Genomic DNA, 20,405 nt, shown 5'->3' on the forward strand with positions numbered 1-20,405 from the left:
TTAGTTTTTTTTTAAGATTTTATTTACGTAAGAGAAAGAGCCCAAGTTGGGGGAGGGGCAGAGGGTGAGGGAGAAGCAGGCTCCGCACTGGACAAAGAGCCAGACATAGGCTCAATCCCAGGACCCTGAGATCATGACCTGAGCCGAAGTCAGATGCTTAACAGACTGAGCCACCCAGGCGCCCTGAGATGTTAGTCTTTATACGATCAGTATTTGCTCTTAATTTAGTCACATTTACTTAGTTATTTGTCCACTAGTCCCTCCTGCCTCTCAGACTTTTACACGGAGGATTGTTTTCCTTCTTTCTGGAATACTTCCTTCGGAAGTTTCTTTAGTTACAGGGATCTGGTGGTAATGAACTCTGGTTTTGTCTGTCAGCACGCTTACACAACTGTGGAGTTTTCTGGTCCTCCAACTGTGACCACACATCAGAAGTATTCAGGCTTCTAATTCACCACCCATCCCCAGGTGCCCCGTGCCTCAGAGCCGCAGAAGCCTGGCTGCAGGATGGCTCTGCTGTGCGCGCCTGGGCTCTCCTGGCAGACGTGAAGCTACGGTGTACGTATCAGGAGACTCCAGCTTGACCAACTGCGCGTCAGCAACACATGACCGTTCTGTGTACTCAAACCTAGAAAGTGTGGGACGTGTACAGAAAGTAATTCAGATACAGCACTTAAAACCGAGGGAATTCATGCTTTAATAGACACTGAAATCACAAAGGAAGGCCAAGTGCCTTAACAATCTCAATAAAAATATGAAGTTCTTTTTACATGGTAAATTTCGTAATATAAAAAGTTTAATGCCATCTGGAAACTGTAATTTACAAAAAGAGTCCACGTAGGCCAAAGATGGCTAACACTGCATCCAAGAGGGGTGAGTGCCAAGTGGGCAAGGCGTCTGAGGAGGGGAGAGGTGACCGCCCGTGACCTCACAGGACAGCTTTGAAAGGTCCGTTACAGACAAGGGCCCAGTCCACAAACCACATGTACAATCATTTAGGTAAAACAACAAAATGTGAGATGGAAACGATGCAATTTTCACCTTCTGTCTACTTACTAAAAGCAACCAGAGTATTGCGTGGTATTTTTTCCAAACGGAGCTGAAACTAACAGTGTGACTGTGGGAGGCGGTAGGATAGGTGCCTTACGGGGGACTTGCGACAGTGACCACCTGCTGAGCTCCGCTGGGACAGCACGAGCAGCGTAAGGACAGTGTGTGCAGCACCCTGTCTCCTGCCGAGACCCAGCGAGTATCAGCGTGGACCAAGACACGTTTCAAACGGGACGCAGGTGAGAATTTTTTTCGTTTCACTACACACTAATGTGGATCGAAATGTACGTTTAGAGCCAGTTTTGTCTCGGTGTTGTGATTTAATTGAAATCAGTGAAGTACTTGAATGATTCGCTGGTGCGAATTAAGGTAGGATCTGCTTTTCTTTGTGGCCGTACCAAGGTTTCTAGGATATTATTGCTTGTGTCGAGTGTATCTGCATCTGACGGAACAGGGGCAGGGCGTTCCAGTTTCCTGAGCTGAAAATTCTATCCAATGCTAACTGCATCTATGGAGGAAAAGATATTTTTACAAATTTTACCCACATCCATTGGCTCATTCCAAGTGGGGCAAAGAGCCGCGGACTCTTGCAGGAGTCATTTGCTTCTCTCCGCGTGGTTCACAATTCCCATGCACGCCAATTTTATCCACAACGTGACACTCGCTTTCCCGAGACTGTAGAAACATAACATTCTCATCATGTTGTCTGTCCCCTACACCAGGAGTCAGCAAACGTTTTCGTAAAAGCTCCAGTATTAGGTATTTTAGGCTTTGTGGGCCAAGAGGCAAAATCAAGAATACGATGCCAGTATTTATAGAACTATTTAAACACGTCAAATCCATTTCTATCATGGCTATAAAAACCCAGGCCTCTCACCAGATTTAGCCTGTGGGTCATCGTCTGCCAGCCCCTGATCTGTACAAAGAAATCTGTGAACTATCAGTCTCACATCATTTGTAAGCGCATACGTTTTTCAGGGGAGCAGCCTGAAAAAGTTACTTTGATTTTGACGTCCGTTTCACTCAAAGAAAACACCAAGACTAACAGTAAACATAAAGTGGCAACCTACAGTGATTTTTAGATTGGTCCTATAATTTCTGTCATGTTTGCTTTCCTTCATCGAAGCTTCTATCTAGAACCAAAAAAAACAAAACAAAAACCAAAAAACCCACACCATCTGGTTTTGCAACGTGAACCCTAAAACAACAATGTAGTTAGGACTAAAACCAGGCTGGGGTCCACTAGTCCTCCTCGCTGGCCTGGTAACCACGGGAAGTGGTCTGGCTGGCAGAGGGCGTGCACCGGAGGTGGGCAAACAGGTGCGCTCGCACGGGGGGCACAGACCCCAGGCCTGTCCTCCGGGGCTCCTTGGCACTTGGGAAAGAGGCTGAGATTGCTGAGAAAGGAGCAGCCCAACTATCTACATAGGGATTCAGAAATTGACTGAGGTTTTGTTATTGTTGCTGAGGACCTGATTTTGTTATCCAAACGCACAGTGCTAGAACCTTGCTTTCGTTTGCTACTCCGGTACTTTATTACCGTTTATTAGTTCCCTCCTGACGTAAAGAACCTCGTAAGTGCTTCTTTATGAAGGATTTGTCTCCCAGTGTCGGGGTCAGGGCTAGAACGGGACATCCTTAGTGTCTGCTCTCGCCAACATGGCTGTTGGGGTAAAGGCGACAACCTCCGTGACTTAGCTCAGGAGAGTAACCCACCCAAGAAAGCGTCTCCTTTCCTCTTTCCGGGGCACACCGAGGAGCGGGGCAAGTGGTCAGGGTATGTTTAGAAAGTAAGATCCTACCCAAGGTTAAGAGCTCTACTTGGAGGTCTCCTGCCAGGCCTCGCCCGTCTACTCCATGTGGTGTGGGCCACCCCCTCGAGGGGAGGGTGGTCGGGTTTTCGTTTTAGAGTTCTGTAAAAGCGGTTTATTTAAATTCTCCCACTGAACTTAGTACTAATAGGATTGTTAGCATTTCATTTCTTTATAAGTTAATGCTCACCCCCACCCAGACTCTCTTTTGTCTCCGCCCAGCTGGCAACAACTTCCGTGGACTGTCATAGCCATAGGAAAAGCCCACCCGTTTGTCTAGGACAACACTTTCAGGAATATCTGTGTCCCCGCTCAGCCACGACTCAGATGTCAATCCCCGCAAAAGCCCCCTGCTTCTCGGGCTGTGGGTGTGAAAGTACTGCGGGAAGGGAGGGGGCTGGTCCCGGCGAAGGTGAGGGTGCCCGAGCCACTCGAAAACCGGGGCTGCCGGGCGGTGGGAGCCCGGGAACAGATTTAGAGAGGAGGGGTGTTCGAAGCCTGGAATCGGGAGAAGAGACTAAGATGAAGCAGCTGGAACGGGAGCTGGAAGCTCCATTCTGGTTAAGTCAAGTTAGCCGTGGGTTGTTTTATTTTTTTTTAATGTTTACAAGGAAACTGAGTATTTCAACCTCCCCCCCCCAAACTTGATAGTTACTTATTGATGACTATTCAAAATTTGACGTTTTAAAAAATTGGAGCTTTTAAAAATAATAGCTATAAATGCAAAGTACTATTGATAATAAAACCGAGTTGTTTGTCCACATACAAAAAAGGTCAATAATGTTTTAAAAGCACAAAGTTGCATTTTAAATCACAATTGCATAGTTCTAAAACGCCTGGAGAAGAGTTACATAAAATTTTTAAGAAAATTCAAGTTTGGTTGACCGTGGGGCCCCAAGGACATCTGCAGAGCTCGACGGAGCAGAGCGGCGTTCAGGAAGGAGGCGCGGCTGAACGTGAATTACTGCATTGCTACTGTGATGGGACGCGGTCAGGAGACCGGAATCGCTAGTTTCATGACACGTCATTGGCATTTTAAAAACCGTTCTGTTTTTGGCTAATATCACACTTTCATGTAGAATTCAACTTAGATTTTATATATCCCACCCCCAGCCAGCACCTGAAAGCCTTAAAAAAAGCTCTACTTGTATTTCTGTGTATAAAAGGTACTGCGTATCTACCTCTTAGCAAAATATGTGCTCCCTTTCCTCTCCCCACCCCAGAACCATGACCGCTTTTGTACAAAAATCCTGTTGAAGAATCACATCAAAGATGAGAAGCAGGGAGTTCAAGGTAAACATTGGGTGGAGTGTGTAGAAAATTGCCTGGGCCTCCTGTGCCGGCCCCTCAGAAGTCCTGGCTCCCGGTGAGCGCGGCCCAGAGTCGCCAGCGGCCGTGTGTGTGTGGTGGCCCGCGCCCCGGGGGCTCGCCCAGCGTGAGGTGGCTGGCGGTTGCGTGGGGTGACAGCACTTAGCCGAGGGGGGCAGCCCCCTGCGGCGGCTGCACCCTGAGTCTGCGGGTACAGAAGATGCTTTAGCATTTGGAGGAAGGAAAGAATCTTCCCGGGGACAGAAACTTGTAGCCGTTTCCAGAAGGCAGTCTCAGCGGGCGGGCGGGCGCGGGGGGCCCGGCGGGCAGGGGCAGTGCGCCCAGCGCGGTGGTCTCCGTGCGCCAGTGGCCGTTGGGAGGGGCTTTCTGGGGCGCCTCTCCGGGCGGCTGCAGGGACAGCTCCTTCAGTTCCAGCTTGTCCACGCCCTCCTCCTTCTTGCTGTGCCGCGGGGACAGATTGAGCAGACTGAGCACGTCCCTCTTGGACGTCAGAGTGCCGGGGGCGCCCCGGAATATTTTCATGGGTCCCGGGGGGTGCTGGGGCGCGCTCTGCCAGAACATCTTGAGGTTGTGGACGGCCTGCACCTTCTCGTCGATGGCTGCCATCTTCAGTCTGTCCACGTCGGGGGCATCGGCGGGGCTGGAGCGCGCCGAGCCGGCCGACGAGTAGGACAGCGCTGGGGACGGCGCGCTGCCGGCCGGGGACTGGTGGCCCGAGCTCGGGGACGCGTTGCGGGGGGACTTGGAGATGTGCGCGCTGTACGGAGAGCTGGGGTACTTGAGTTTGAAGAGAGGCTGGTCGCCGAGAGAAGTCTGGGAGTCGGAGCCGGGCGACGGGCGGCCGCTGTGCTGGCTCGGGCTGTCCTTGACCGACGCCTCGGAGGCCGTGGGGCTGCCGTATCCTGAACTCACCTTAGGGAGGGACGAGCTCCGGGCTGGGGGCTTTGGCTTCACGGGACCCGGCGATGGCTGGCTCTTGGGGTGGGACAGGGCCGGCCTGCTGAACGCGCTGGTTTCCGACGCTCGGAACACGGCCGCGGGGCCGGGCGCCGTGCCGCCCTCCTCCGGGCTACTGCCCTTGCCGGCCTGGCCGCCGCCCCTCTGCAGACGCTCCACCGCGATGAGATGACTCTGTGTCTCCTCTAGAATCTTCTGCGCCAGCTCCTGCGGATCAAGCTTTGGGTTGCTTTCTTCTTGCGATTTCACGGTACTGTCCGTTTCCGTGCTGGACTGGTCTGACTCTCCCGTATCGGAACTGGCCAGCTTTCCTACCTTTTGGAAGGGGGAGTTTGGGCTGGGAATCAGAGTCATTTTAACTGGAGAATTCGGTGTGCTTACGCTCCCCTTGGAGCTTACGGAAACTTTCATACCTCCAGCCGGCCCCATGCGGGCCTGTTGGTGATCTGGCGAGAAGCGCGTCTTTCTGTTTTCCTGGTAGGCCGCCAGAGGCTCTGTGCTGATGATGGAAAAGCCCTCGTATTCTTCTTCGTCTTTGCCGCCGGAAGGGCGGGTCTGGGGGGACAGCTGGCCCCGAGGCAGGGTAGATCGCTGTGGGTAGGTGTTCTTGGACCGGTCGTAGTCCTGCCGGCCGCGGGGACCCCCCGCTTCCGACCCAGCCTCGGGCTTGGAGACGAAGCTCATGGAGGAGGCGATGGAGCTCAGACTGTACACGGAGATGGCGTCCGAGGCGATGCTGTCGGCGCCAGTGGGGGAGAAGGGGGGGTGCTGGTAGCTCAAGGGCAGGGCGTTGGAGACGGACTGCGCCGAGGCCAGAGACTCCAGGGAAGACGAGCTGTCGAGGCTGAGGCGCTTGGGCAGCTCAGTAGAATCTAAGACAAAACATAGGTGCCCCGAGGGCAGTTAGCATTCTCTGTGGGTGACCCTCCCGAGGGCAAGCGTGGTCACGGGCAGCGAAGCGGGCAGGGAGCCGTGCACGTGCTGCCGCGCACGAGCCGCACTCATCTCACGCTCCCGAAGCGCACGGCCCCGCTGGAGACAGTGAACGTTACACGGGGCCAAGAGCACTCGGGGAACTCCAGGCCCAGCCGGCCCCGGCCCCCTGCCACGCCGCCTCCACCCCGCTCCCATCTCACAGGACCCCGTCAGCCTCGGGCTCCGACCCAGGCCGGCGGCCAGTCTGTGGGGTCCCCGGTCCTAAACCCATAGCCACGACCCTCCACGTTTCGGCGGCTCCCCAGGGTCATTTACACTCACTGTCCGCACTGCCTGTCCTCCCATCTTCTCTCAACCCGCTCCACCCAGCCTCTGTCCTCCCCAGCTCTTGTAACAGTCAGCAGGGGCACCCGCGCCCCCAAATCCAGTGTTCCCTGCTCAGGTCTGCAGTCGGCCCCCTGCCCTCGCCGACCGCTCCTTCCCGGCCTGCTCACGCCTGCACCCTGGGAGGCCCAGGCGCCCGGACACCGCCCGCCCCCCGTGGGGCCTGCACCCCTTCTGTCCCCGTGAGGGCCTCTGCCTGAACCTCCGCCTCACGTATGCAGCAGGCAGGGCGGCTCGTGTAATGGAGATTTCTAAACCGAACGTGTCCGAGACGGAACTCCAACCCCCTCCTCCTGCCACTGTCAAGGTCTCTGCAGAAGGCAGTCCCCTTCGGCCTTTGTTCCGAAAAACAAGGCATCACCTTTGACCCGTCCCTCGTGTCTGACTCACATCCTTTAGCGGATCCCGCTAGTTCTGCCTTCGATCCGCGGCCACTGCTCTGTCTTCACTCGACAGCCAGCTCGGCCCCCTGACAACCGCGGGGAGGCGGCTGTGCCCCTGGTGCCCGAAAACTGCCTGCGGCCTGAGCCACGGGGCACCGGCTCCTCCCTGGTTCGTCACCCCGCTGCCACCCTGTCTCGTCCCTTCCTCTGCGTGTCTTCACGGCCCTTGGCAGCACCCGACTCTACCACGTGCTACGTTGTAAGTTAGTGGGGGGCGGGGGGTTGTTCACTGCTCTTGCACCGACCCGAACACATCCACACAAAATACTTCCCCGCTTTTCTCCTCCTTCCCCAAACGCAGCCAGGTTTGCGCCCGCGTCTGCCCCGGGGGGCGCATGGGGGGCGCGGGCGGGGGCGCTTACCGAAGAGCGCGAGCAGAGACTGCAGGGCAAAGTGCATGGTTCGCCGATTGGCTTGTTTCCCGGTTTTCAGGATGACTTCCTCCTGACCCACTTCGCAGAGATCGAACCCTAGAGGAACAAAGACTATGAATCTCCACTTCCGCAGGGAAGCGTCCGTGTCCTGGGAGGAGCCGCAGGGCCGGTGCCCCATCTCCCGGGAACCCCCGCAGCCCCTCGGCCAGCGCCCAGCCTGGGCTGCCCCGGCCTGTGAGCCGCACCCCCGCCCGGTACCCGCGGGGCCCGCCTCCCTCCGGCCCCTTCCCGGAGCCCGGCTGCCCTCCACAGCGGCCGGTCACGGTGCGGCGGGAACACGAGCCGCCTTCTCCATTCTCTCCGGAACAGTCCGCCGAGGGACCGTAGGAGGGACGGAAACTGGCCGGGCCGCTCGGCACCGGCCCAACATTCAAAGCTGCTGCCTCGGCAGGTGCAAGCTTCTCCAGGACGCGGTCGGCGGCCGCCAGCGAGGGCTTTGAAACCAGCGGCCTGTGACCACGGACAACCCGCCCTCTCGCGGAGCCACCCTGCGGGGACGCACTCTGTTCGCTGAAGCCCAGGGGGCCGTCCCCACACGAGGTCCCGCTGAGACCCGGGCGGGCACAGCAGAGGGCAGGAGCCTGCCGTGCGGAGGCAGCCCCGTCCCCCCCGGAAGAGCACGGCCAAGGGTTGTGCGGCAGACAGCACTGAGGGCCCTGCACGTGCGCGCTCAGGCCCTGGCCGGGCACGGAGCTCGCCTGGAACAGAGAAGGTTGGTGCGCACGGCCGGGGGGGGGGGGGGGGCGGGGGGCAGGGTCCCCTCCCGCCTCTGATGTGCGCTCCAGTGACAGGGTCTGTTGTGCGCCGCCTGCTGTGCGGTTCCTGACTAGTCAAATGAGAAATGTGTGTCTATTGTCATGCTCACGCAGGGCTTCTGACACTGGCGGACACTGCCATTCCTCTGGGAATTTGGTTCACTCGACGAGCGACCTCAGCCTTCTGTTGCTATAGGATATTTTCCCCTCTGAACTTAAACAGAAACGCTCCCTGAAAGCAACAGGAAGGTCTGGGAGAACTCAGCATTTAAAAACAAAAAACTAATATAAATGTTTTAGTTGGAGACCTCTCCCTTTACCAGAATGACGTGACTTGGTTACCGTGACGGGCTGTGATGGCTCCTGCTGGGTGCTGAGGGCTGCAAAGAGGGCATTTCTAGGAGCCTCGGAGCCCTCAAGAGTGAGGGAGTCACTTCTCCAGATGCTGGGCCTGCAGAGACTTTTCCTCGCCCGGTCTCAGGCCACGGGATTTTGGGATAAGTACGTGCACACTGACTCACCCCTTGAGTATCAGTGGATTTGGAAAATACAGGGAAGTAGAGGCCGTCGGTGAAAATAACCCACCATCGCAACACCAGGGAGAGCCAATGACACACCTGGAACTACCCAGTTCCCAGGCGAGCGGGGCTGCCTCTGTTGCACCCACACCGAGGGGAGGTGTGGGCCCTGTGTGAGGAAGACAGCTTTTCCTTTATAAAAAGTGGCCTTGGCTCCGTCTTCTCTCACCTGCGCCCTGTGTCGGGCTGTCCCGGAAGGGAAAAGAGCTCCTGCCTGGGTGTGGACCTGGCCTTTCTCAATCCTGGTCCAGTGGCTACTGACTACATTTACTGTGTTTACGCCAAGACGACTATGCCTTAAGCCCACAGAAACAAGCGCACGGTACAAATCCTAAAAGACGCGAGAACATCTACTTCTAGGGATTCAGAGTCCCTGTGGGGGTTTGGGGGCTCCCTCATCAAAAGCAAATGGAGCCAGCCCGAAGTTGAGGTGGGCTGGGAAAGGTCATCTGCCAAATGGGTTAGAAGAAAGGCCTAATGCTGTGAAATCCAGATTTCACAAGCAGAAGAAAAATTCCTTTTGAAGGATCGGCTGCTGCCATGTCGGACGGTGGCTGGTCCCCGTAGCAGTGATTTAGGCTGTGTCATCCTCCAGAGTCCCCACTCCCTGAGGTGAAGAACTAAAGGCCTTCCCCTGGCCTCACGGCCCACAGGATTGCCCCACCTCTGCCTGGTCTGCCGCTGTGCCCGCACCCGGCACTTGTGCTCCCTGACGGCTCTTCCCTCGGCCTGGATCTTTCCTCCTGAAGACACCCTCAGGCTCTCCGGGTGCCTCCCCCCTCTCCAGCCATCACTGCGACCCAATGCTCTTGTCTGTGACGGTGCCCCCGCACCCGAGGGGCTCCCTCCCCTTAGGTTACGTACTTACTAGGTCTGTTGTCTTCCCCACTAGACCGAAAACTCTAAGCGGGCAGGGCTTGTCCTCCACTCAGTGCTGCGTCCCCTGTCCTGGCACATTGCCTGACACATGACAGGTGTTCAGAGAAAAGCTTGGGAAGTGAATGGCTCCCAGGCCAGTCACACCGGCATTTAAGTGGGACAGGAGGGCAGCTCACAGCCTCTTGTGTGGTATTTTATCAAAAAATGCGTCTGTTAAGGCAGCAATTATGCCAGGAGCTGCCTCAGGCGTGTTACAATGTCAAAAAAGGAAAAGTAAGTGTCCCGGATGAACAAGGATCCTGGCGCGTGCAGTTCTAGGTCCCTGGCGTCAAATCAGACCCGGTTTCAATAGTACGATAGACACTGACCTTGAAACTGTTATTTTATGACTGTGTTTTCTTTAGCTTTTAATCATGGCTTGACTGCCAACAGTGCGGACATCCAGCAGCTTTCTACCCAGGTGAGGACTGGACGTGAGAGGGATGAAACCAAAATGCCGGGCAACGGAACAAGGCAGGGGGGCCGTCTGCAAAGTGCGCGGAAGTGCCGGACCCTCCGAGCCCGCCTCTATACGCGAGAGCTAGGGAAACACCGAGGCCCCGAGACCAGCTTCACCAGTGGACACGAGGGGAGACGAGTGTTGCCATCGGAAGTGCAGGAAGCGGCTGAGGACGCCGCCTTACCTAGAGCCGCCAGGAACTCGTGGCACCCGGGGAGGCGCCAGAGCTGCACGCTGATGGAGACCTGGATGGGGGCCGAGGCGAAGTCCTGCTCCTTCTCGCCGGCCTGCAGCTGGACCAGCACCTGGTGGAGCTGAGCGAGGAGAAGGGCGTGAGCGCGCCGCCTTCCCAGCGCCGCCGTCCCTCCGGCCCGCCTGTGATGTGTCCCCGCGTTACTCCTGTCACCTGCTACCGACATCCCTGATGACCTTAATGTGTATCGCACTGCACATTCCTTTTACGATGCCTCAGGCCTGCTGTCCTGTCTCCTCTCGGGATGCTGGGGCGGGGCAGGGGCGGTGTCACGGGGAGGGGGGCGGCCTCGCCTCTTCCCTCCCGCACACTGGCGGCGGGGCTCGGGGACCAGAAGAGGGGGTGGGCCCTAGGACTGGTCGTCTCCCTCTTTTTTTCTCTCCTTGAGTCCCCTTGATGCTCTTGAGTTACATGGCGAAGAGGAGCCCGGCGTCCCGTCCCAGAGCCTCAGCGCTCGGGGAGGAACCCACACGCCCCCTTCAAGGGCCCTGGGTGCTTTGGGTCCCCTGAGTCTAGTCGGGGGCCCTGTGGGGTGGGTTCTCCATGTCACTTGCTCAATGTCACTTCTGCCCCTGCTGTGCTGGTGGAACTTGAGAGGTCAAATCGAGAACACAAGAAGGGTGGAGCAGGAAAGGGGGAGCCAGAGCAGAGGAAGGGGGCAGCGGCCGCACCGGTGGCCCAGGTCACGGTGGCCCGGAGCTCATGGGGGCGTGTGCACGCAGCTCTGAGCGACAGCACATGCGCCCGAGCTCAGAGCTGTGCAGGGGACGCAGGGGGTGGGCGGGTTGAGGGGCTCACCTGACAACAGTTGCTACTTAAAGTCGTACTCACCATTCCAACCATATTTTTAACAGCCTTCGGCCAGCAGATTATAAGAAAAGAAAGAAAAAGAGAGAGAGAGAAGAGAGTTTAGACTCAAGCACAGGTTGTTATGCAACACGAGCTGATCACTGCTTTAGGAAGCGCCACAGCAGGCCCGCGGCGGCTCTGACCGGGAGGGGAGAGGAGCGAGAGTCAGCAGGGACACACAGGAAAACGAACAGCCACACCAGGCCAGACGCGGTCAGGGGCAGCCGGGCCCTCCCTTCTTGCCAGGAGAGGAGCGGGGCAGGCAGGGCTCGAGTGGGGAGGGGGCACAGAGGGCGTGGACAGGCCACTCTAGACACCAAGGGCCACGGTTCCAGAGTGACTCCAGAAATAGCCACCACCTGCCGGCCCCTGGGGCAGCCGGGACATCTGCCTGCGGCCCAGAGGGAGAGTAGGCAGGAAGCCCCTGTGATGCCACCAAATGCAAGAAATTAAGCAGCTGGCTTTTTGGACTCAGCCTTGCCCTGCAAATGTAATTCTAACGTTCTCTTGTAGAGCACAGGCTTCCAGGCCGCCTGGGTCCAAGATGTCTTGATGTACCATGTTCTAGAAGTGCCTTCCTGATTCTCTTCAACAAGGAGACATAACACGCTCATTGAAGAAGGGGCCATGTCATTGGGCTCTGTTCCGAATCTGTGCTGGAAACCACCCCGGGGAGGTGGGAGGCTCCAGGCACCACGCAGATTTTCAGAGGCTAATCCCAGACAGAGAGCTGTTTCCACACACAAGTATTTCCATGTACAATGAAATATGGTCGATCATAACGAGGTTTGCTGTTTGTTTTTTCACGCTATTACACTACGAGACGACCAAGGAACTGTTCCGTGCTCTTCACGGATGCTACACCAGCCAGAAGCCCTCCCCCACACAGCGGTCACCCCGGGGCTCACGGTGTCCCCCTTCCCCTTGTTCCAGACCCTCACTGGCCAGTAGGGAGATCGGGAGCCCTGAGGCCAAGCTGGGAAGGGCCTATGTGATGGGAAGAGTTGGAGTCCTCCCGATTCCTGAAAGAGAGCTATGTTCCCCTAGAAGAAAGCATGTTTGTAGAAACTGCTAAGCAGTATCTTGCATTAGAGTTGACTTTGTGCTCAGTGCTGTGCCCCAGCGGCTACTCTCCCAGGCAGGGTCAAGCACCAGGAACCCTTCAGGGGACCTGGCAGGCTGTCCCCACACCTGCTGGCTGAGGGAGTGTGGTTGAAACACTTGTCCAGCAGTGGAAAAAGTTGGTGGGGGCGGGGGATGACAAGGTGCAGGAGGCCACTGAATGGACAGTTCGGGAAAGGGCCTGAGACTGCAGGTGACAGAGGCCTCTCTCAGAACCCAGAGCCCAGAGAGGACAGGCTCTTGCCCCCTGGGCGGGCACACACCTAGGGGACTGTTTCACCCCCAGCCCTCGTCTTTCCCTTCTAGTCACAGAGGCTGAAAAAGGCAGGAATACCATGTCACTTGCAGATTCCCGGGTAGGCCAGGGCACCCTGTCTCCCCAGCTCGGCCCGGCGCTCAGGCCTGGGCTCCGCCGCCCGGCTCGACTCACCCGGCTGATGAGCTGCTCGCCTGTCTCCGAGGCCGTGATGAGCTTGCAGAGGGCTTGGAGGGCAGGGTTGGGCAGACCTACACCGAGAAGAAGGCGGGTGTCACCCAGAGGGGCCCGCACACCCACAGCCCTGCTGCTTCCCCAGGCCAAGAGCCTGAGACACTCTGTGTCCGTGGCATGTGGGTCTCTAACTTGAGAAAGGAGACAAGGGTCCCAGAGAAAGGCCAGTCCTCCAGGGGCGTGACGGGCCACAGGCACCTGCCGCTGCCCTGGGTGTGGCCCAGCAGTTGCGGCAGATCCGAGGCTGCCGAGTAGACACGGAGCCAGCTGCCGTCCGCCCAGGCTCGTCCGTGAGCCCGGGGAGGCCGAGTGGGGCCAGCGCCCTGCCGTTTCGGATCGCCTCCTGGCCCGGACCCCTGGCTCCCTCCCCGCCGGCCGCCGCAGCCCCGCCCGGGCTCACCCAGCAGGGACTGGACAGCGCTGCTGCACTGCTGCAGCCGGTCGCCGGGGTCGGAGGTCGGGAAGAAGACGGCCGCCGGCAGGCCGCTGGCGGGGGGGTCCAGCCGGAAGCCCACGGCGGTGAGGAGCGCCTGCCAGCCGGGGATGCCACCCACTTTGTTCTCCACGCTCTGCTGGGATGTGTACATGGCGTTGCGCTGCCCGTTCTGGATGCGCTGCAGGGACTTCTCCACCTGGAAGGGAAGGGCAGCGAAGCGCCGCTCCGGTCAGCGCCAGCCCTGCGTCCTCTCCCAGCGCTCTGGGGACACGCGAAGCCCCACGGGGAAGCCGGGGTTACCCGCTGCCCCTGGGGCGCCCCGGCCTGCGCACCCAGGCCCTGTGGCAACGGCCTGGCTGGCGAGGCAGGGGACGAAGGGACAGGCTGTCACTCTCCCAGCGCCAGCGAGGCTGGGAGAGTCCGAAGAGCTCTGCGCCTTCCCTGGCCCACTCCTCCTGCCCCAGGCTCCCCTCCACAGACACTAAAACCCTCCTCAGGCCAGAGCCTGCCCCAAACCACGGGATGGCTCCCCATCACTAGGATAAACCTTCAGACCCTCCAGAACCCCCTTCACGGCCCGCAGCCCTCACGTCCACCGAAGAGCACTCATCCCGGGGCCGCGGCTGGCGGTGCCCCTCTTCCCCGGACCTCTGAGTCACCCTCCATCCCACAGCAGTGGCCTCTGGAACAGACGCCTCCCCCTTCACCCCTTAAGTACCCCTCCCACCTGCCAGGGCCTAAACCCGTGCCTGGCACCTCTTCTCTAAGCCTCACCATAACCTGAAACAGAAGTTTTACCCCCTCTCCCAGAGGAGGAAACCAGCGAGCCAGGTGACTTGCCCAAAGCTTCATGGCCCAGAAACAGCGGCAGTGCGGGCCCCAGGACCTTGGCCAGGAGGCTGCAGCCACCCCCATGACACGTCATCCCCACTACTCTACCAACTAGCTCCACCTGGGGGTCCCCTCCGCCTGCTCATGTGCCCTGGAGGCAGGACAGGCCGCAGCCGGCTCTTGAGGGCAGCGGCCCGCGGGGCACGGTGGGGCTTACCAGGTGCAACAGCACTCGCAGGGCGTCGCGGGCGCGCTCCGGGTGCTGGAGGATCTCTGTGAGGGCCTGGCCGATGAGCGACGACGGACTGTTCAGCTTCACGTCACTCCCGATGAGCATGAAGCCTAGGGAGAACACAGAAGGCATCTCAGAGCCTGCCCTCCCCTCGGCGCGGCAGCTCTGGCTGGTCCCCACTCCGTGGGGCCTCGCGGCCACCCTGCCCCCAAGAGAGGCCTGCCCCACGGACAGGCTGCGGGAGGCCTCACGCACTGGGGGGCCCGCCTATGCCCCTCTGTCCCCTCCCCTTTAAGAATCAACACGGTTTCACGGCTCACGAGTGGTGAGCACGGTTTTGCCGCGGAGGTTGCTCAGGAAAGGGCCTCTGCTCTCCTGCTGTGCGGTGAGGGAGGGCAGGGAGAGGCCATGCGGTCCCCAGGCCGAGGGCCTGGGCTGTGTCGGCAACACGGCCTTGGCTGGGTGAGGCCGCACTCTGTGGGATGGCAGCCTGTCAGGAGGCCCACAGGCCATCCCTTGCCCCACCTCCCGTGACCAGATGTCCCAGAGAACATTCTCCCTTCCCTCCCAGACCTGCGAGCCCCCGGGGCAGGCCCACTCAGAGCAGGTGCTGTCGGCCCTCCAGAACGGGTCGTACGCGTGTCACAAGACATGGAACCCACTCGTCCAGACTGTCTCAAGCACGGACACGGAGTTATCACCCCCGGGCACCAGTGAGGATGCCGAGCTTCAGAAAGGGTAAGTAATCTGCGCAGGTCACAGAGCCCGGATGTGGAACTAGGTCAAACCCAAGTGTTCCGGTGACGGAACCTAGGGACTTTCTACCACACGGCTCTCTGCCACCGTCCTGGGACTTCACATGAGGGCGCCATAAAATGGGTCAAGTGGCACGCTCCAGTCCAGAAGTCTACACTCGCACTCCCGTGGCAGGCTGTTCTGCTCCCTAGTCAACGAGATTACTTCAGGGGCACCCGGGTGGTGCAGTCGGCTGAGTGTCCGACTCTTGATTTCAGCTCAGGTCGTGATCTCAGGGTGGTGAGATCGAGCCCTGCGTCAGGCTCTGCGCTCAGTGGGGCGTCTGCATGAGATTCTTTCTCCCTCTCCCTCTGCCCCCACCCCTGCTCATGCTCTCTCCCTCAAATAAATAAAATCTTTAAAAAAAAAAAAAAGGCTAATACCACAGTGCGAAAGACCAGTTTGGCAGAAGGCACGCGTCTCCGCAAACAAGGCCCTCTCCCCGCACCGCCTCCCCGCAGTGCCCCGGCCCTCCCCTCCCCACCCCCACCGGGAGGCCGTGAGGACCGAGCCCTGGGGGCCCCTGCCAGGCGCCGGCCCGCGGTCTGTGCTCCTACCTGCCCAGTTGGAGGGGTGAGAGAAGGCCTTGCTGCTCTGCACCACCTTCATGGCCTCCCCCAGGGCACCGCTGGCTTTCAGGCCATTGAGCAGGGAGGAGTAGAAGGCGTGGAGAAACATCTTGGAAGCTGCCACGGGCACAGGCCACAGAGACACGAGAACGCACTGCGCGCCGGCAGCCAGGAAGGCCCGTGTCAGCGCGATGACCCCGTCAGCCGTGACCTTGCTGTTGGACTCCTGCGAGGAGCCGAGGACCACCAGCTTCACAGGCAGCCGCAGGTCCAGGACGTCGGCGGCCGTGAGCAGCAGCTCCTGCAGGGGCGGGCAGTCCGAGATGCTCTCCCCATCGCTGGCGTCGTCCTGCACCCGCAGGGACTCGGGGATCGTGTAGGGGTGGCCGAAGGAGCTCTTGCTGCCGGCAGGGTTGCCGTCGGCACTGGGCGTGAGGACCAAGGCCGACAGTTTCCAGGAGATGTGGGTGGCAAAGTGGACGCACTCGGCCTGGCTCAGGGCACTCATGACCCTTTCTTTGGTGGCCACGCTGCCCACCAGGGGCTGGCAGCCCAGCAGCTCGGACACCATGTAGGCCTCCTCCTCAGCCGACGGCATCGGCCCCCACAGCCACCTGTCCATCACCGCCGACGGGAGCTTGGGGTTGCCGACGACAGCCGCCATGGACGTGGAGCTGGAGTACGCGGGCGGGTTCTTCCTCAGGTGAGACTAGGAGGGGAAGACAGACAAGCAGACCACCCGGCCCGTCAGACCCGGCCGAGCCGCGGCGTCGGTGAGCGCAGGGCTCGGTCCAGCTCGGCTACACCTGTGCTCCCAATAACCTCGTTCGCGCTCCTGTTCGACACCGTTTTCGGCCAGGTGCTCGGCCTACCGCGAAGCACACCTGCTGTGACAAGCTCTCGAAAACCAGCCCTGGATCTGAGGAAGGGCCTTTCCTGTTCGTCAAGCCCTGGGGGGCGCTGCGGCAGGAGGCGAGGGGGGATGCTGCCGGCCTGCCCCACGCGCCTCACTCCCACAGATGTCCCCGCGGGCCCCGAAACGGGGGGGGACCCACCCCGATGAGTCAGGGCTCTGAGGGGGGCAGAAAGCAAATCAATCTCAGGGCAGACGAGGCCCATCGAAGCCCCGTACGGCCGCCACGTGCTGAAGAGATTACACTTGTCAGCTGTTTTACGTGCTGCCGAGGAAAAACATCACTGAATCATAAAATCGGCATAGAGAAGTCCAGCGAAGTTCTGATTTCCCCTCAACAGGGCCTTCTGATGCTTTCTGGGAAATATCAAGTATCAAATTATTTCAAAATAACCTTCTGATGGCTCCACCGTGGTGATGCCTCAAACTCTGGGTATGAGAAGCGCCTGTCGGGCGTCTGTCAAGAGACGGGACTCTCCCACTCCCCGGCTAGCTTGGCAAACAGCCAGCTTACTGTTGTCGCCATGAAGCGCTCCTCACACGGGCCATCTCTGACCCCCAGGGTGCTTCTGGCAGCAGGCGGGCGAGCGGCACTCTGAGTGGGACAGTGGCTGGTGAAGCCAGCTCACTTGGCATCTGGGATTCATGGTCAGCCACGGACACGCCAAAAACTCAGAGAAAATAATTTCTTTCACTTTGGACTGATTCTGTCCCGCGAGAAAGATCCCATTCAGCCACAGAAAACAGTCAAAACTAAGATTTCCAAAACCCTGTGAGCCAGACACTGACCTGGTTTGAACCATGTCAACGACCTTGGTCCACAGAGGTCCCGTGGGGGCCGCCCACACCCAGGGTCCAGGGTTTGGACTCCTGAATGAGCCACTTTCTCCCACTGGGAGGAGCCCTGTGTGACCCAGCTCTGCCTGGCGGTCCGCGGGGCTCTGAGGGCACGTTCAAGTTTGAAGACTGAGCAGGACAGCCGGGGCAGCCACAAGCACATGCCCGGCGGGTCAGGGTCCGTGAGGGTCTGAAGGAGTTTGGAGAAGGGGAAGAGGGTCAGGGTTGGCTGGCAGGCTCTTCGATCAGGGGGCGGGCCAAGGGGGGCTGTGGGGTGAGACCTCTGATTCTGCGGACAGCCCACTGTCACCCTCTTGATTTTCACAGACATTGCTACTCTCGCTGACTCTTGCTGAATGAGACCCAAATTCCTGTCTGTCCCGAGAGCCACCTCATTTGTGTTCAGTTCTCTCGTTGGCCTGTGGGACCCTTTTCCACTTGACAGTCATTGTATCTGTCTGCCATCCCTGCCTGTGGCCTCTCCGCCGTGGGTACACGCGGTGCCCAGTCAGGGGTCGGCGTGCGGGCAGCAGGCGCCAGGGGAAACCAGCTTCCTCAGATGCTCGGCCTGGCCTCGAGCCTGACCCAGTGCCCCGAGGAGCTCACAACCCTGATGTCATGGCAAAGACATTTTGAAAGAAATGACACAAATCATGGCTTTCGGAGATAGCAAAGACCGGTGAGGAGTCAGGGGGGCTGTCTCCCCCATCGGACAGATCGACTCCAAAGGCAGCCTTCCTGGCCGCAAACTACAGCATGAGCACTGGGAGGAGAGCCCACGCGGCCCCCTGGAGCCCCGTCTGGCCGGGAAGGCGGCGCTCCAGGACCGCACAGCCCGGCCCCCGCAGCACCTGAGGCTTACCTTGGACTGTGGGCTGAGCGAGCGGATGGAGGGGACGGCGATGAGGGCGAAGCGCTCGTACAGGTACTCGTTGGAGGAGCTTCCCTTCAGGAGGGCGAAAGGGATGAGGTAGAGCTCCCCCTCCAGAACCAGGACCAGCTGCCGGTGGCGGCCCACGGGCCCGCTGGAGTGCATCAGGCCCTGCAGGGAGGCACGGGGCGGCTGAGTCCGGGCCCGCAGTCGCCCATGCGGAGAGGGTGGGTGGTGGCTTGGGGTGCTGCCCACGAGAGCATCACCAAGGGGGACTTCTGACCAAGGAGGAGGTCGGGGGCAGGTCTCTCTGAGCCTGCATGGCGGTAGGGGGGAGACCGGGTCACCAGTCAAGGACGGGGATGGCCCACAAAGACAAGGACCGGTCCCAGTAGGTCTACGGGAGGCAAGGAGTTGTCCCAGGAAGAGCCCTGTGAGTCGTGGCGTACCCCAGAGGACCAGGCCAGGGGATGCTACATTGGTCCAGAAACCCTAAGAGCAGTGACTTCTCACAAGAGGCAGTGACACCGGGACCCCCAGACTGGACCCAGGCTGAACATGAACAGATATCAAGTAGATGCTGCTGCCACGCAAGGGGACGCCGCCGGAGCCCGCTGGGGGACAAGACTGCGTGGGAGCACGGGCCCAGCCCTGTCCCCCTCACCCCCGCTGGCCGGCCGGGTGCAGTGCCCCCCAGGGCGCCACCCTGCTCCGCGGGAGTGACCGCACACGCCTAATCTGCCCGACGTGCTGCTGTGGGCGCTGTGCTGAGGCTGGCGCCAGGCACTCAGCCAACCCCAAGTGACACGTGCCTGGCAGGCCCTTCAGTCTGTGCAAACTCCCTGCGGCTTTTTCTTTTTTTAAAAAAATTCTAGATGCATCTAAAGAAAGCAGAAAAAAAACAGGCCAATCTGTTTGTTGTTTGCTTTAAGAGCTATTTCCCAAGAAGGGGTAAAAGAATCACTGTACGACGGAGGAAGTGGGGTGTGTCACACTGCCTGTGGTGAATTCTGGATCGGCACAGGGAGGTGAGGAGGGCTGGGGGCCTGCAGTCAGCTCCTGGGCCCGGTGGGAGTTGCCACCGTGGCCACACTGAGCGCCCCCCACCCCGGCCCTGGGAAGCCGCTCTGGAGGGCTGAGCCACCCATGGCTGCCGCGTGCCGAGCAGACCTGGAAGGTGGGCCAGAGGAGCTGGGCTGATGGTGCCCTGACCTCAGTGATGGGTCAACAGCTGTAACAGTGATGACCACTCGCTGCTCAGCGGGGCCCCTCCTGCCCGACGTGTGGGCAACGTGGGGGCTCAGGCCACCCGCCATGTGCAGTACCAGACCCATCCTCAGCTGATCCAGGGTCACCAGGCATTTGCTGGACAAGACACCAGCCCCACCTTCGCAGGCCTTCCTCGACTCCTGCTGCCAGGGCCCAAACCCCAATAAGTCTCTGTCAGGTGCCACCCCACACGTCACTGAGTTCCCTGGGACACACACCACTCCTGGGCAAGTCCCCAGTCACAAGAGCACCCGTGCGTGTGAATTGAAGGCCAACAGAGGAGCGCTGGGGGAGGGGGGTGACTCGGAGGCCGGAAGCCGTTGGGAGAGGCGTTGCCGGCAGGGTCTCTGCAAGGACTCTGCAAACTCCACCTGCAAGACCGTATCTGGGGCATCAGCCTAAAGACGGGCGAGGGCCTGTCCCTGAACAGAGTGCGGGCGTCTTCCCTGACAAGGAATTCCAATCTCTCTGAGGGGCCGTCCGTGTGGCGTTGGCCTGGGCAGACGAGGCCCGTGGGGTAAACAGAGGACAAGGCTGGGGAGAGACACGGAAGCCAGACTGTGGAGGGCCCCGCCCGAGGTCAGACAGGAAAGTGTGGCTCCCACAGGCTGTAAGCACCCGCCGTGCATTCTCCGCGGACGAGCTCCAACGAGGCGTTGGAGGCAGCCTGCGTCACAGGTGACGGGGCCGCGCACACTAATTCAGACAGGGAGAGATTTTTCTCTGAATGAACAGAGTACCCCAATTCAGAGGTCTGGGTCCTCCCGGAATGGGACCTGTGGCTGGGACTGAGCTGGCACCCGCACACGGCCCTGGGCGAGGCCCCACGTGGGACCCCTGTCCGGGCAGCACGGAAGGAGGCGAGCGCCAGCAGCACCGGCTC

General features: G+C 59.5%; 1 protein-coding gene across 3 annotated transcripts in view; it reads right to left on the reverse strand.

Moving 5' to 3' along the window:
* Positions 1–673: 673 nt before the first annotated feature.
* TTC28 (tetratricopeptide repeat domain 28) overlaps positions 674–20,405 on the reverse strand; it is a 590,823-nt gene continuing 571,091 nt past the window's right edge. For 2 of the 3 annotated variants that reach the window (XM_057306077.1, XM_057306078.1), the window contains 9 exons: positions 18,245–18,424; positions 15,621–16,341; positions 14,254–14,378; positions 13,170–13,401; positions 12,710–12,786; positions 11,140–11,163; positions 10,240–10,369; positions 7,273–7,380; positions 674–6,019 (listed from right to left, as the gene is read on the reverse strand). In XM_057306077.1, coding sequence (XP_057162060.1) covers positions 4,395–6,019; positions 7,273–7,380; positions 10,240–10,369; positions 11,140–11,163; positions 12,710–12,786; positions 13,170–13,401; positions 14,254–14,378; positions 15,621–16,341; positions 18,245–18,424 — 3,222 coding nt within the window. In that variant the 3' untranslated portion in view covers positions 674–4,394. The remainder of the gene's footprint in view (positions 6,020–7,272; positions 7,381–10,239; positions 10,370–11,139; positions 11,164–12,709; positions 12,787–13,169; positions 13,402–14,253; positions 14,379–15,620; positions 16,342–18,244; positions 18,425–20,405) is intronic. The other variant, XM_044379027.3, reaches the window with a different exon arrangement.

The sequence above is a fragment of the Ursus arctos genome, unplaced genomic scaffold (genome assembly GCF_023065955.2).
Source record: "Ursus arctos isolate Adak ecotype North America unplaced genomic scaffold, UrsArc2.0 scaffold_34, whole genome shotgun sequence".
Classification (NCBI taxonomy): Eukaryota; Metazoa; Chordata; class Mammalia; order Carnivora; family Ursidae; genus Ursus; species Ursus arctos.